The sequence below is a fragment of the Dendrobates tinctorius genome, unplaced genomic scaffold, assembly GCF_039654945.1.
Source record: "Dendrobates tinctorius isolate UK_male_01 unplaced genomic scaffold, ASM3965494v1 ptg000004l, whole genome shotgun sequence".
NCBI classification, from domain to species: Eukaryota; Metazoa; Chordata; class Amphibia; order Anura; family Dendrobatidae; genus Dendrobates; species Dendrobates tinctorius.
In genome coordinates this window covers 22,626,298-22,642,365 of record NW_027361672.1, presented here as the reverse complement: position 1 = coordinate 22,642,365, position 16,068 = coordinate 22,626,298, and the positions used below count along the sequence as shown (strand labels likewise).

The 16,068-nt window shown below is 43.7% G+C and overlaps 1 protein-coding gene across 2 annotated transcripts in view; it reads right to left on the bottom strand.

Moving 5' to 3' along the window:
* MBP (myelin basic protein) overlaps positions 1 to 16,068 on the bottom strand; it is a 210,501-nt gene that overhangs the window by 144,425 nt on the left and 50,008 nt on the right. For both annotated transcript variants that reach the window (XM_073566459.1, XM_073566468.1), the window contains exon 2: positions 11,944 to 12,019. In XM_073566459.1, coding sequence (XP_073422560.1) covers positions 11,944 to 11,994 — 51 coding nt within the window. In that variant the 5' untranslated portion in view covers positions 11,995 to 12,019. The remainder of the gene's footprint in view (positions 1 to 11,943; positions 12,020 to 16,068) is intronic.

The following is a 16,068-nucleotide window of genomic DNA, read 5'->3' as shown; positions in this document are numbered from 1 at the left end:
CTGACAAATAGGTGCTTTTAGGATTTTTCTTTTGTAATATATCTAGCTAATTGAATAAACAATAAAGTTCATTTTTTATGGGGGTTTTCTCTACGGTGTTATAAGTATTCCCAGTATAATAGAAGTATTTAAAGTGTTTTTTTAGGCATACAGACAGACACAGCAGACCATTGATGAGGCATACACAGTAGGTTTCAGACTGCACCATGTCCAACCCCACCAACTCGGCCTTGGGAAGAGGACCGGAGTGGATGTATAGCCGTAACAAGAAATGACAACTACAGGAGCTGTGCCAGTTACGATGTATTGAATACCGGACCACGGACACTCGTTCGGATTTGATCAAGGAATTAGTTCGTTGGGGTACCCAGAACGTCGTGGAGGATGACAAAAACTCTGCTGAGATCCAGGACCCTGTGCCAGACTGGAATCTACCCAGTCACCTGCAGCCCGAATCCAGGAGTTGTTGGTTGCATTGGGACCTGGAGCCTCAAGCGGAGAAAGAGCTTGTGTTATAGAATCAGTCTTGGGAGTTCCAGTACCCCTACAGCCAGCATCAAACCCTACCCCCATGGTAGTTCCCCAACAAAAAACACAGCTCCGCTACAGAGATGTGCGAATGTTTAATGAGTCAAACACCGAAGTCGATGAACATCTGCAAGATTTTGAGACTCTAATGCTGATGCACCAGGTGCCCATAGCTGATTGGGCTAAATACCTGTGGACTAGTTTGACTGGTTGGGCACAGGATGCTGCCCGGTCACTTGGGCCTCAATACTGCCATGATTATGAAACTATTAAGTACACCCTGCTGGCACTTTTTACCATTACACCCGAGAGATATTGCACGAAGTTCCGGACATTGTCTCGCTAGGGGGTCTACTATGTAGAATTTGGCAGTCAACTCCGGAGACACTGCAACCACTGGCTTGATGGTAGGGATGCCCACTCTGCTGCTGCCCTTCGGGATGTGATCGTGCTTGAGCAACTTATGGAGAAGATGGCCCCAAAAATTCGAGAGTGGGTAGCTGAAGCCCGACACCCCAGAGCAAGCAGCCCGATGGGCTGACGAGTTTACAGCCAACCGACCCTGCTGGAGAAATGATATGCCCACCGATCCAAGAAGATCCTTCAACCAAGGATTTGACCAACCACCAGGCCAAAGGATTACCAGCAGCACCCATGAGTTGCCCAACCCACAGCGCTGCTATACATGCGGCCGCCTTGGACACATTGCCAAAGATTGCTCCCAGGGCCCCATGCTTGCAAATCCAGTCAATGTCTGCCAAGACAAGCCATCAGGGTCTCAGGGTCACTACCCCCAGGAAACACCAACAAAGGAAGAAGTGATATACCCTGTTCACACCATATGTCAGGTTGACCACTCTACACCAGCCAACTTCCATAGCCACTGCCAGCCAGTCAAGGTCAGTGATATCGAGGCCCAGGGACCTTGGAACACTGAGACTTCCATCACCCTAACCAGTCCAGATATTGTACCACCAGAACTCCATTTACCAGACTGCCAAGGGGCCTTCTCCAGGACTGGGGGTCAGCGCTTGCGAAATGTGCGTATTTTTGTGGGCAATTTACCGGCCAATGTACGAGAGAAGGAGCTGGAGTTGTTCCATCAGTATGGGAGGGTCCGTTCCATTGAGCTGAAGAATCATGGGGGAGGCGGGGCCCTATCATTCGCCTTCATCACCTTCCAGGATCCACAGGAGGCGGAAAATGCCATGAGTGGAAGCAATGGATACAAGTTTTGTTCTCATCATTTACGTGTGGAGTTTCTCAGGTCACGCAGGAGACCAGGGGGAGGTTATGGAGGACTCTGCTGGAGGAACGGGTTACTTTCTCAGCGAACTAAATACAGAGTCCTCGTCTCAGAGCTTCCCCCCTCAGGAAGTTGGCATGCTCTAAAAGATCATATGAGAAAAGCTGGAGATGTCTGCTATGCTGATGTGTACAAGGATGCACAGGGATTGTGGAGTTTGTTCCCAAGGACGACATGGAATATGCTTCGAGGAAACTGGATGATACAAAGTTTTGTTTTCATAAAGGTGAGTGTTGTGAATTCGCTTTCTGGCCTCCCTCTGGTTACTACTGAAGGTAGTGGAGCTGGTTAAATTGACAGAGGGATTGCGAGTTCTCTTTCTGGGCTCCCTCTGGTGGTTACTGGAGGTAATGGAGCTGATCTGATTAACAGAGGCTTGTCACCTGATAATGAGGACGACGATTGGAGATCTGGAGTTTCAGACTGGGATTTAAGACAGCCGACTCCCTCTATCCCTGCTGGTGATTTTCTTCCTGCCTCCTGAGGTCTTAGCTGAAAATGCAAGGACTGAGCTGGAAACTAAGTGTTCATTTGCTATTCTGTTTACATTTGATCTGGTTTTGTCTATCTCAGTTTTGTGTGGTCAGCCAGCTGGGGCTGTGCTGAATCACCATCCATATGTTACTGCTTGCTGCAGTTTGATTTTGTCCCTTATTAGATTGGCCTCTCTTTGCTCTGCTTTCAGAATATACCAGAGTGCTGATATAGTGGGCGAAGTTGTGCGACTTCAGTATTTTTTGTATCAGATGTGTTGGACTTTTTTGCAGGGCTTTTTGCGTGATTGCAGACAGTGTCTTTCCTTTCCTGTCCTGTCTAGTCAATATGGGCCCCATCATTTGCTCAGTCTATTTTCCTGCCTGTGTTTGTGTTTTCATCTTGTCTCACCGACAATATATGTTTGGGGGCTATCTATTCCTTTGGGGTCTGCTCTGGGGCAGTTTAGATTTCCCCTTTCTTGCTTTAGGCTTAGTTAGCTCTCCGGCTGTGCCGAGGCGTCTAGGATCATCGTAGGCATGCTCCACGGCTACTGCTAGTTGTGTGGATAGGATCAGGAGTCTGCAATCTGCTTAGTTACCAACCTCTCTGGTTTTCTGTGGCTTAGCTTGGGCTTGCTCTCCTCCTCGGTGACCCAATCATAACAGGTGAGACCTCTTACATTCGTGTCTCTGTTTAAAGACATTCTAACGGACTGTCCCGACAAGTAGAGAAGAATGACCGGAAGCCTATCACGTCTGGTTAATTAAGATGGGGGAGCAATGTGAAGAAACGAGAGTACATCTTAATTGCCCAGATGGCTGTTTTTGCAGGCCTGGAGGAATTGACTTTTTGTCTGTATATTTGGCTTGTGGATTTAAGTGTGGATTCTGGTGGGTCAAGAAGACTGACTTGCACAATAATATGCCATGTAACAGTGTGTGCTTATCTGATGTTTGTTTATATTCTGGAATCAGTTTGTTGACTTTGAATGTAGATAGGGAAAGGCTGTGAGGGTGTACTGATGGACACTGGGTAATTCTAAAAATAGCTTACCTGAATCGGGTATAAAAAGACACTGAGACAGAGATGGGGTCTCATCTCATCACAAAGAGCTACCAGCCGGACATTCTGCTAAACACCCAACGGACAAGAAACTCTTCAGGATCCCAGCTGAGGATATGTCAGACCTGGCTGAAAGAACACAGGACTGCTCTCGGTTATCTCCCTACGCTTGTCATGACCTCCTATCTGTGTGTTATCACAGGTGGAAGAGCGACCCTGGGAGCTCTGACATAACATCCACTAGCATCTCGTAAGCCAGCGGAGGTGTGAGACCTTGTAATGTGCACCATCTTGGGGAAATTGCTGGAACTGTTCTGTTTGCTAGTGGGTGTTGTGGTTCAATAAAGCTTAGTCACACTGTTTTACCCTATCCCTGTGTTGTCTGTGTAGTGTTCTGCCCACAAGGAGATAGAGCGTCGGTTCAGTGGTATGAGCCCTGGTCCATGCAGTCTTGCTAAAGACAGCCGGGCCAGCGGACGAGAGCACCCACTAACCCCGTTTCTTCAGAAGAACTTTTTCTGAAACAGTATATTCTGAATTTTCCACTGAAATAACATAAATTGCTGATCTACACATATGCAAGCACTTATTATGCAAATTCCAAGCTGGCACAGTGAATCATTCGGCTGACTGGGTACGGAGCATACCACATCTCCTGGGCAGGGAAGGAATCAAAAGACAATACTGACATACTTAGAGCATGGCTGAATGGATCACGAGCTTCAATGCCGTTCGCTGTCCCAATGATATGGAGAGAGCAGAGAGATCATGAACAGATTGCTACTTCTGCCTTACAAATGTAACAGGATATTCAGCAAAGAACAAGAAATCAATAGACTATCCTAATCTTCCTTCAGCCCTAAAACCAGTGCCACACGCTGAAAGTCTTCGTATTCCAAAGCTGCTCAAAGTATGGACAATGGAGGACAACAAAGATGAATTAACAATGTAAGTGGAAAATGAAACTGCTGCAGATCCAGACTTTGAGCCTTCTACATCTAATCCACATCTGTTCAGTCAAGCCGATCTGAGTGACTTGGTCAGAGATTTGAAATAGTCAAAGAGGCAGGCAGAATTATTGGGATCAAGGCTACAGGAACGGAATCTCTTATTACCAGGAACAAGAGTTTCTGTTTTTTGCAGTCGTCAAGAAGACCTTAATCAATTTTTCAACCATGTTGACAGTTTAACCTTTTGCAACAATGTCTTGAGGTTGTTTGGTGCTCTTGGACTTTTTTAGCGATGAACATAGTGAAAGATTTCACCAAGACATTGCGCTGATGGAGAAAAGGTACTAGGGAAAGTGGAGTATGTCAATGCTGGCTGACTATTGCTGGAATCTTATTCAAGAAGCATATGACACTGATTATAAATGAAAGTCGTCTGCAAAACACTTTTGAACAACTGCATTTGCTACTGACATCGATGCATATGTATGTAGTGTCTCGAACATCATAATGTAGACTATAAACTGTTGTTTCTTAACCCCTTACTGCCAGCTGACGGAATAGTATGTCAGCAGGCAGTATCCCCGGCTTTGAGGTGAGCTCCGGCGGTGAGCCCACCTCAAAGCCGCGACATGTCAGCTGTTTTTAACAGCTGACATGTGCCAGCAATAGGTATTAGCAGAATCGTGATCCGCCTGCGCCAGTTAAAATGTCGCTGTCAAACTCTGACAACGGGCATTTAAATGCACTTCCGGACGCCGGTCCGGAAATACACGCAGCGACGACCCCCGTCACGTGATCGGGGGTCATCGCTGCGTTGCCATCACAACCAGTGGTCTCCTCGAAACCTCTTTGGTTGTTGATGATGGCAGATTGCTATGAGCGCCACCCTGTGGTCAGCGCTCATAGCAAGCCTGTAATTCTGCTGCATAGAGGTGATCTGAGGCGATTGCGCTATGGCAGCTTCTAGCTTCCTATGGAGGCTATTGAAGCATGCCAAAAGTAAAAAAAGAATGGTTTAAAAATATAAAAAAAAAAATTAAAAAACCCATAAAAGTTCAAACCACCCCCTTTCGCTCCAATCAAAATAAAATAATAATAATAAAAAAAAATCAAGCCTACACATATTTGGTATCGCCTGATCAATAAAAAAAGAATTAACCTGATCGCTAAATGGCGTAGCGATAAAAAAATCAAAATGCCAGAATTAAGTCTTTTTGGTCGCCGCAATATTGCTCTAAAATGCAATAACGGGCAATAAAAAGAACGTATCTGCACAAAAGTGGTATCATTAAAAACATCAGCTCTGCACGCAAAAATAAGCCGAGATCACGAAAATGGAGACGCTACACGTCTAGGAAAATTGCAGAATTTTTTTTTTTAGCAAACTTTGTAATTTTTTTTTCACCACTTAGATAAAAGAGAACCTAGACAAGTTTGGTTTCTATGAACTCGTAATGACCTGGAGAATCATAATGGCAGGTCAGTTTTAGCATTTATTGAACCCAGCAAAAAAGCCAAACAAAAAGCAAGTGTGGGATTGCACTTTTTTTGCAATTTCACCGCACTTGGAATTTTTTTTCTTCCCGTTTACGAGTACATGACATGGTAAAACCAATGGTGTCGTTCAAAAGTACAACTCGTCTCGCAAAAAATAAGCCCTCACATGGCCATATTGACGGAAAAATAAAAAGTTGTGGCTCTAGAAAGGGGAGCGACAAACTAAAAATTGAAATAAGATCCGGTCATGAAGGGGTTAAAAAAAACTTACGTGATACAGACTTTTGGAGCATCAGCATATCAATCTATAAGGTACAATAAAATTTTCTCAGGGGACAAGAACTTCCCTGAACTTTGTGGCGCATTGTTACAGACACGGTCAATGTATTGGGTCCTGCAAACCAATTTGCAACAACCCTATGCCACCCAGATACGATACCTGATCTGAAATATAGTAGATGCTTGAAGCAATAGCTTAAAGGCTGCAAAATAAAAAATCAGTCCTGTAAAAGTCACTGTCACCTGGATGTCTTCATATAAAAGTACTAAGAAAGTAGGGCCTTGGGATCCAATTCATAAAATTCCACATACAGTCCTTAACAAAATGCCTGCAAAACCCTTATCAATGTGAGCAATAAATGGGGTAGGACCTGAGCAGGGAGTCTCGTGTACAGAGCTGGTCTGAAATTTGGACAAAGCACCACTGAGCCTATCCTGCCAAGGAAAACACCTGCAAGGAGTTTCTATGTTCTCCCCGTGTTTGAATGAGTTTCCACTGAGTTCTTTGCTTTCCTCCCACACTCCAAAGACATACTGGTAGGGAAATTATATTGTGAGCCCCAATGGGGACAGTGATGATTATGTTTGTAAAGTGCTGAGGAATAAATGTCTCTACATAAAACAAGGAAAAATAAATAAAACAAATTGTAAAATTAAGACACAATGCAACATACTTAAAGATTACTGGGCAGTTACTTGGCGTTTCCTCCATGATAACGTGGAATATTTGCAAACCAAGTCAATAAAAATAATTTTAAAGGGGGTTTTACTTCATTAGCTGTGCTCCTCTTCTAATTATTAGGTTTGATCATTTCAATGCTGAAGCTTGTAAAAGAGAGTCTTTATTTAATTACAAAGCTCATTAACTGCCTTAGGAAGAAATACGAGTATTAATTATATGGCTACTCATGGGTTCCTATGACAGAGAAATCCCTTGGCAATAAATGAGTAGTCACACTCACACCTCAACATCTGACAATCTTCATACCGAGTTGGTATAAAATGGACTGACTCCGAAAATCTAATATATAAAGCTCAATGTGCGTGTGTATGTATGTATGTGTGTGTGTATGTGTGTGTGTGTGTATGTGTGTGTATGTCCATGATTGGCATCCGCACCGTCGCAGCTACAGCTACAAAATTTGGCAAAGTCACATGTCTGGACCCTGAGAGCGTCATAGGCTATGTTGTGAGGCGAAATTTTAACCCCACGCGTTCCAATTCACCAAACAATTTTGCCCCTATCTACATAATGGGGAAAAAGTGAAAGGAAAAGTGTTGGAGGCAAATTGACAGCTGCCAGATGTGAACAAGGGGGACTTAAAGAATGAGAGCGATGGCGCCAAAGAGTATATACCGTACAGTTGCTAAGGTGGGGCCCTGACATGGGATACTCACCACACACGGGGATATGAACACACACACAAAATGCCCCACACACTACCACGTGCTTCAACACATATACCACCCTCAGCACACATTTCACCACACATACACCAACCTCGCCACATAAAAGTCGAAACACAAAAGTCACCACTCAAAACTCACCACGCTGTCCCAGAGCTGCTTAAAAGATGAAAAATGAGCTGTGATTGGTTGCTATCAGCAACAGTTTTCTTTGTAGACAGTTGTGGTAACTGAGGCCTATTATTCTTATCATTTCTATGGTGTTATCGTCCTTCTGTAAAGCTGGAAATAACACAATTTATTACCGTGCCAACACAGACCACCCTCTGACACAGACTGCAGGGGGAGCCCAGTATCACACAGGATAGGATTAGATACACGGCTCAGCAGTCAGTATCACACAGGATAGGATTAGATACACAGCTCAGCAGTCAGTATCACACAGGATAGGATTAGATACACAGCTCAGCAGTCAGTTTCACACAGGATAGGAATAGATACACGGCTCAGCAGACAATAACACACAGGATAGGAAGAGATACATGGCTCAGCAGTCAGTATCACACAGGAGAGGATTAGACATATGGCTCAGCAGGCAGTATCACACAGGATAGGATTAGATACACAGCTCAGCAGTCAGTATCACACAGGATAGGATTAGATACACGGCTCAGAAGTTAGTATCACACAGGATAGGGTTAGATACACAGCTCAGCAGTCAGTATCACACAGGATAGGGTTAGATACACAGCTCAGCAGTCAGTATCACACAGGATAGGGTTAGATACACAGCTCAGCAGTCAGGATCACACAGGATAGGATTAGATACACAGCTCAGCAGTCAGTATCACACAGGATAGGGTTAGATACACAGCTCAGCAGTCAGTATCACACAAGATAGTTATAGATACACTGCTCAGCAGACAGTATCACACAGGATAGGATTAGATACACGGCTCAGCAGACAGCATCACACAGAATAGGATTAGATACACGGCTCTGCAGTCAGTATCACACATTATAGGATTAGATGCACGGTTTTTATGTGCAATGTAATCATTATAATTTGTTATAACTAACCACAGTTGGTTACTATACCCAGGCAACGCCGGGCTCTTCAGCTAGTATATAATAATTGGCTACGGTAGTACAATGCAGGATGTGTTGTAAGTCTTTTCATAATTTTGTAGTTCTAAAATGTACTATAAATGTCTGTTCTGTTCCTGATCTAAGGATCTCGTCTTTTAGTTGAGATGAATCTGTGCTGCACTTTATGTACATGCTCAGTAGTGACCAGTGCTGTGGAGTCTGAGTTTGAGTCGGAAGTCAGGTAAATTGAGGGGTCGGAGGATTAGCTTACCAACTCCACAGCCCTGATTCTGAATCATTAAGCAATATGCAAAAAACCCATGATCTATTGTAGAGAGCCATGTGCAGGTCCTCTTTAGGGCCTATTCATACAGTTTTTTATGAGGATTTAAAAATGGCTTTAAACTGCAAATCCATATAAAAAATGCTTCAAATACTCTTGGAATAAGCTTCCTATTAGAATTCCTGCGAAATGTTCAAAATAATGTGAAAAAAAACAGCACTGTGTGCACTAAAGAAGGTTTTCCTATTAAAATCAGTCAGAAACTTATTGAAACAGCATTTGAAACGGTTTTGATGTAGATTTAGGAGCAGAAACCATTTCTAAATCCTTGCCAAAAAAATCAGTGTGAATCTTTCATTAGAATGCTGATTTTTAGAGGTAAAAAGTCATATAAGTAGCATTTGTATCTATGAAACATTTAATGGTATATACTTTTGATGTGCCATAAATGTCTTTTAGTGCCGTCCCCGGATTGGTTCAATATGACAATGTGGCCCTTGGACCAAAAGATGTTGTGCACCTCTGTACTAGATAGCTAGGTTTTGGGTTGTCAGTAAAAACATCTAATCAGTTATAACTAGAGATAAGCAAGCACTAAAATGCTCGGATGGTCGAAATGAGCAATTGCTAACACTCTCATATTCATTTAGAGTAATGAGTATTAAGGGAGTCAATGGGAAAGATGAGCAGTGAAAATTTTGAAATGGATGAAAAAAGTGCTGAATATTAAGTGCAGCAAGCAAATATTGTTTTTTTAATTTCATACCAATTACATTGAACACAAAGCAGGTTCTACAGTATATGAAAATAGTCAATTTTTTTCACCAAAAATATTTTGTGAACTGTACCAGGCCAAACTGTTTTTAAAAATTTTAACCCACCGTAGTTTTGAATAAAGCATGCTAAAATGTATGCATGAATCATTGAATCCTCAAAAAAAAGTTTTGGAAATTTGTCAGTTTAATATTCTAGTAAAATGTAAAAAGAACCACATTACAGTGTATACATGACTAATTTAATCTGTAAAAAGTTTTGGAAGGGTATTTGTGAGTTTAATATAGCAGCAAAATGTAACAAGAACTGAGTTCGTGTATGGATGAATTATTGAATCCATAAAAAGTTTTGGAAGTTTTTATTTTTATATAACACCAAAATGTAACAGGAAGCATGCAATATTGTATGGATGAGCAATATACCCCCAAAAATTTGACAACTTGTTTTGGAGGGTTATATACCACCGAAGTGTGCCCAAGAACATGTAATACTCTATAGATGAGCAATATAACACAGATACATGTTTTAACAATTATTGGGGGGGTTATATACCAACGAAATGTACCCCAGAACACGTAATACTCTACGGATGAGTAACTGAATCCATATACATTTTTGAATGTTTTTTTTGGAGGGTTAGAGATCACAGACATCTACCCTAGACCACGGAATAGTGTATGGCTGAGAAATTTAACCCAGCAAATTTTTTCTTTTTTTGAGTGTTATAGGTCACAAAAATGTACCTGTTGTGAGTTCATTCTCCCCTTCACCTTTGATGTTTGATGAACTACCTCTGCTGGTGAAGAGAGGTAGTGAAATTGATTGGGATGGGAAGAACCTGTCATCTGAACAGTCGGAGTGTGATTGGACATCTGGAATTTCTGAGTGGATATAAGGCAGCCGACACCCTGCAGGGCTGCTGGTGATCCTTTCTGCTCTGAGCTCTTGCTTCCAGCTTAGTTCCTGTCTACTAAAAGCTAAGTTTTTGCCCTGCTATTATTCCATGAGATTTTGTCTGGTTTCCTTAGTGTTTGTATTCTGCCAGTCCTGGTTGGGACTGGCCGAATTGCACTTTTGTCTCTGATCAGTTGATCTCTTTGCTCTGTTTTCAGAATATACCTGAGTGCTGATATAGTGATTTTGAAGTCTAGCGACTTCAGGGCATTTTTCCCTATCAGACGGTTGGGACATTTTTGGTAGGGTTTTTTGCGGATTGCGCCCAGCATCTTTTCTGTCCTGTCCTATCTAGTTAGTTGGGCCCCATCGTTTGCTCAGCCTGTCTTTCTGTCTGTGTTTGTGTTTTCCACTGACAATACATGTTGGGGGCTGTCTATTGCTTTGGGGTCTGCTCTGGGGCAGTTTAGATTTCCCCTTTCCTTCTTTAGGCTTATGTAGTTCTCCGGCTGTGACGAGGGGTCTAGGGTACCGTAGGAACCCCCCACGGCTACTGTTAGTTGTGGTGTATAGGATCAGGGGTCTGCAATCCGATAGCTACCAACCGCTCCGGTTTTCTGGACTTAGCTTGTATTTTTGTTTTCTCCTCCTCCGGTGACTTATTCATAACAGTACCCCAGACAAGGGAATACTGCATGGGTGAGTAATTTAATCATCAGGGGAAAAAAAAATTTCAAACTTTTTTCTGAGTGTTATATAACACCAAAATGTACCACAAAGCACGTAATACTCGATCACACAATGTTATTTTTTTTTACTAAAAATAAATAAAAAGCCGCAGCTATATATTTTGCAAGGGACTGCAAAGCCCTAATCCCTGAAAACAGACTGTATTCCGCCACTCTCCCTGTTCCTGTGACTCTCGCTTCCTCCCTAGACTAAATTCAGAATGTATCAACACTGCAGGCCTCTGCTCCGTTATACCATGCACGTATGCTTGACAAGCACTCTCTCTCTCCAATACGAAGCATCACAGAGCTGTACAAATTCATCAGTGTGCCGAGCCAGGCAGCACTGTTCTTTTACAACCTCTGATGTCACACGGCCAAAGAATCACAGTAATTTCACAACCAAGGTGACTACGCCATTACAGTGACATTACAGGCAAACCCCGCATGCTTATTGGATTGGTTACGTAACAGGTGCAAACATGTGGGGGATTCGAGCCTTACATCGAGCACGGCACAATGTTCGCAGAGTAACGAATACATCTGAGCACCCAGACACTTCAGTGATATCTGAGTATCATTGAGCACATTCGTTCATCCCTAGTTACAACACCTTCAAGAGGAAAACAAAAAAATAAGTTTGAAAAACAACTTGATCTTAAAATTTACCTTCTCCGAATGATCGCCAGTGTGGTCTCTTCTTCCAACATGGTTCCCCATGGTGCAATACCAAGCACTTCAAAGCCTAAATTGAGAAGAAGTAATGTATTAATAGCAAGAAGTGCATCATTAATCTTTCACTCCTTCAGTTATGTATGCTTTCTCAGTTTCTGCATGGAGGGTAACTACATTTTGGGATTCCTTCGGGAATCTGACCAAATCAAAACTGTCATTCACCATAGGCCACCTATGAATCCTATACTATCCAAAGCTACATAACTAATCGGGACAATTAGTAAACTTTTCAAGTTTGCGTATGATTTACTTTGACAACAAACCTCATATGAACTTCTAAGTGGTCTGTAACATTTGATGATTGCTGCGGCCAGCACAAGCTTCAGCTGCTGCCTTAAAGGGATTGTCACAGATATTTGATTATTTGCTCATAAGCAATGTAAAACAGACTTGTAACACACCTATAAAACTTCTGGCCATGTCTAATGCAGCACTCCAGGGCGTTATGTATACAAGCCCCTGAAGTATTGAGTCTAAGCAATCCAGTATACGTTATATCGTTAGTAAATGGGCAGTGCCAAAATTCTATGATTGCGCTTGTGATGAGTGAGTAGCATGATCCCCGGCCGCACCCTCTACTGCTGTACTCGGAAAGAATGATTATCTCTGCCTATCAAGAGTGCCGTGTACAGCAAAAAGAGATTGTGATATTCACCCTTCACACACTGAAGGGATGCAATGTGCTGCAGCATGGGGCTTTACCTCCCAGAAGCTGATCGGTGGTGGTATTATGCAGAGTCTGAGTGGAGCAATATACTGCAGGAGGAGGCTGTATATGGAGCGGGCTGAGAGAAGCAATGTACTGCAGGAGGGGATAAATGTAGAGGAACAATGTCCTGAAGGATGGAGCTGTACATAGAGGAACTGACAAGGACAATGTCCTGAAGGATGGAGCTGTACATAGAGGAACTCACAAGGACAATGTCCTGCAGGATGGAGCTGTATATAGAGGAGCTGAGAGGAACAATGTCCTGCAGGATGGAGCCGTGTATAGAAAGGCTGAAAGAAACGATGTACTGCAGGACGGAACTGTATATTGTGGAGCTGAACGAATTGATGTACTGAAAAATGGAGCTCAATGTAGAAAGACTGAAAGGAACATTGTACTACAGGAGGGAGCTGTATATAGGTTGGCTGAGTGAAGCAATGTACTTCAGGATGTTGCAGCGTATAGTGGGGCTGAGATGAACGATGCACTACAGGATGGAGCTGTGTAAGGCTAATTTCACATTAGCGTTTTTTTGCGTAGCGCATCGTGCGCAATAGAAACGCATACAAAAAACGCATCATGCGTTTTTGCATGCGTTTGCGTTATGCGCATTCGTTCTCTAGGGGTTAAAACCAGTGTCTACACATTTTTACGCCAAAAACGCATGCACACGAAAACACAGATGAACGCATGTCCATGCGCACGCCTACGTTCCCATAGACTGCAATGCGTTATTTTGTCACATTCCGTGCGCAAGCGTTATTTTGACGCCTTTCGGCAGACCCAAAAATGCAACAGGTTGCGTCTGGCGCGCCTAGGCGCACACCTTGAAAAAACGCATGGGCACGAAAACGCATACGAACGTGTGCAAACGCAAGACCATGCGCATGCCATGTTAAACATACTGTAGGTACGATGCATGCGCATGGACGCGCACGATGCGCTGCTCAAAAAAACTCTAATGTGAAACCAGTCTAATGGTGCGCTGAAAAATCAATGTACTGCAGGATGGAGGCTGGGGCAGTAATATACTGCAGAAGGAGGATGTATGTATAATAAAGGGGAGAGAGGAGTAACATACTGCAAGAGAAAGCTGCGTGTAGAAAAGCAGAGAAAAGTCATGTACTATAGGATGGAGCTAGATATCAAGGTGGCAAAACGTGCGATGTGTTGCAGGAAAGAACTTCCAAAGGCACACACAAGTTGTAAGCAGCTAGCAACTGTGCAAGGAAGACAATGATTGTATGGAAATATTCTCAGAGAGCAGTTGCAGATCCGCACAGACAACAACCAGAGGCAGGAGAAACCAGGGATGGACTGGCTCGGATATAGGGGACACAGTGAAGACGTTACAAGGGTGAAGAGCACTCAGAGAAGGAAAAGACTGATGAAAAGAAAGTATGTGAAGAAAACAAATGCCCATCATCAAGCAGTAAGCAAAAAGTTGAGGATGAATATTTCAGGCATTTTTGGATTTCTTTTGGGCAGTTGGGGAATCTACAAAACCGTATGGGGAAATAAACGCTATGGGCCGGATAAATCAAAGTTTTTACGCCAGAATTCTGTAATTAAAAAAAACTTGAGAGATTGCAAAATTTTGGAGCAGTTCGAGGCTGCACTACAATTTAGCAACTTTTGTCAAACACACAATATTTTTGTGCTGATCCACCAAAGTGGGGTGAGCTGGGTCGGGATGGGGCATCCCCCTCTCAAATTCATGATAAGCGGCGGTGTTCCTTATGACACGAATTTTACGCCAATCCCAGGTTGGAGTTAGATTTGTGGCGTGTGACACTTTTCAGATATTGTTGATTCATAAAGAAGCACTCCCATCAAAACTGTTATACTCACTTTGCAGTCATCACATTACATAGCAGTGTGTACTATGAACAACAATTGCTCATTTTGCCTTTCTACCCAGTTAATTCATCTCTTTTCTATTAGGTCTATGACATCATGTGATTTAAAACAGACTATATGAATCCTTCTAAGCGCTATATAGCAACAGAAAGTCTATCTTCCGTGCATGAGTCAACACTGCAAGTGTTCCTGGCAAGGTGGGGGAAGAGTGGTGCAGCTGGGTCTGGCATTTAAAGGGAACCTGTCACCCTTTCACTAAAAGAGCCACCTTCAGCAGCACTAAGGCTGCATTCTGTGAAGATGGCTCTTCCGTTTCTGACCCCCAGTAATGCCGAAAGATTAACTTTTATAAATAGTTCCTCATACCTGTAATGTGTCCCATAGGTATGGTGTGTCCCCCTGAAGCAGCTGCCTACCTGCCGTCAATCATGTCTCTGTAGCGTCTGGGCCCCACCTCCCATAGCCGTCCATCATGCCCCTGCTCTGCAGTCTGTGCCCCGCCTCCCATAGCAATCCTTCATGCCCCTGCTCTGCCATCTGTGCCCCGCCTCCCATAGCCATCCATCATGCCCATGCTCTGCTGTCTGTGCCCCGCCTCCTTCTGTCTCCTATGTCGGCGCCTGCTCTGTGAAAACAGTTCTCAGGCATGCGCAGTGTGCGCTGCCCGTGAACTGACATCAGACGATCACGCCTGCGTGTTGTGGAGGCCCCAGATCCTGCCCCCCAGTGTGAGTGTTATGATGTATTCACACTGCGGGGCAGGATCTGGGGCCTCCACAACATGCAGGCGTGATCGCCTGATGTCAGTTCACGGGCAGCGCGCATTGCGCATGCCCGACAACTATTTTCACAGAGCAGGCGCCGGCATAGGAGACAGGAGGCGGGGCACAGATGGCAGAGCAGGGGAATGATGGACGGCTATGGGAGGCGGGGCACAGACGGCAGAGCAGGGGCATGATGGACGGATATGGGAGGCAGGGCACAGACGCTACAGAGACATGATTGCATGCGACTGCTTCAGAGTGACACACCATACCTAAGGGACGCATTACAGGTATGAGGACCTATTTATAAAAGTTAATATTTCGGCATTACTGGGGGTCAGAAACGGAAGAGCCACCTTCATAGAATGCAGCATTAGTGCTGCTGAAGGTGGTTCTTTTAGTTAAAAATGCCCAGTGGGGGGGGGGGTGACAGGTTCCCTTTATGAGGGGGATGACTCATGCAGGGAAAAGAGACTTCCTGTTTCTACATAAATTAGAGAAAAGCAAATAATTTATTGGGTAGCAAGGCAAAATGGGCAATTGTAGCGACATAGTGCCATAAAATATGATGGTTGCAATATATTAAGAGGATAAAAACTGTGATGGGATGAGTGCTTCTTTAATTGAGAGGCCCATGCTTCTTAGACAGGAGCATCTGACTCCAGCATGCTCCTTGCAAAATTCCAGTCTTCACGAATCGGGAGCTATGACTAACACTTATTGGCC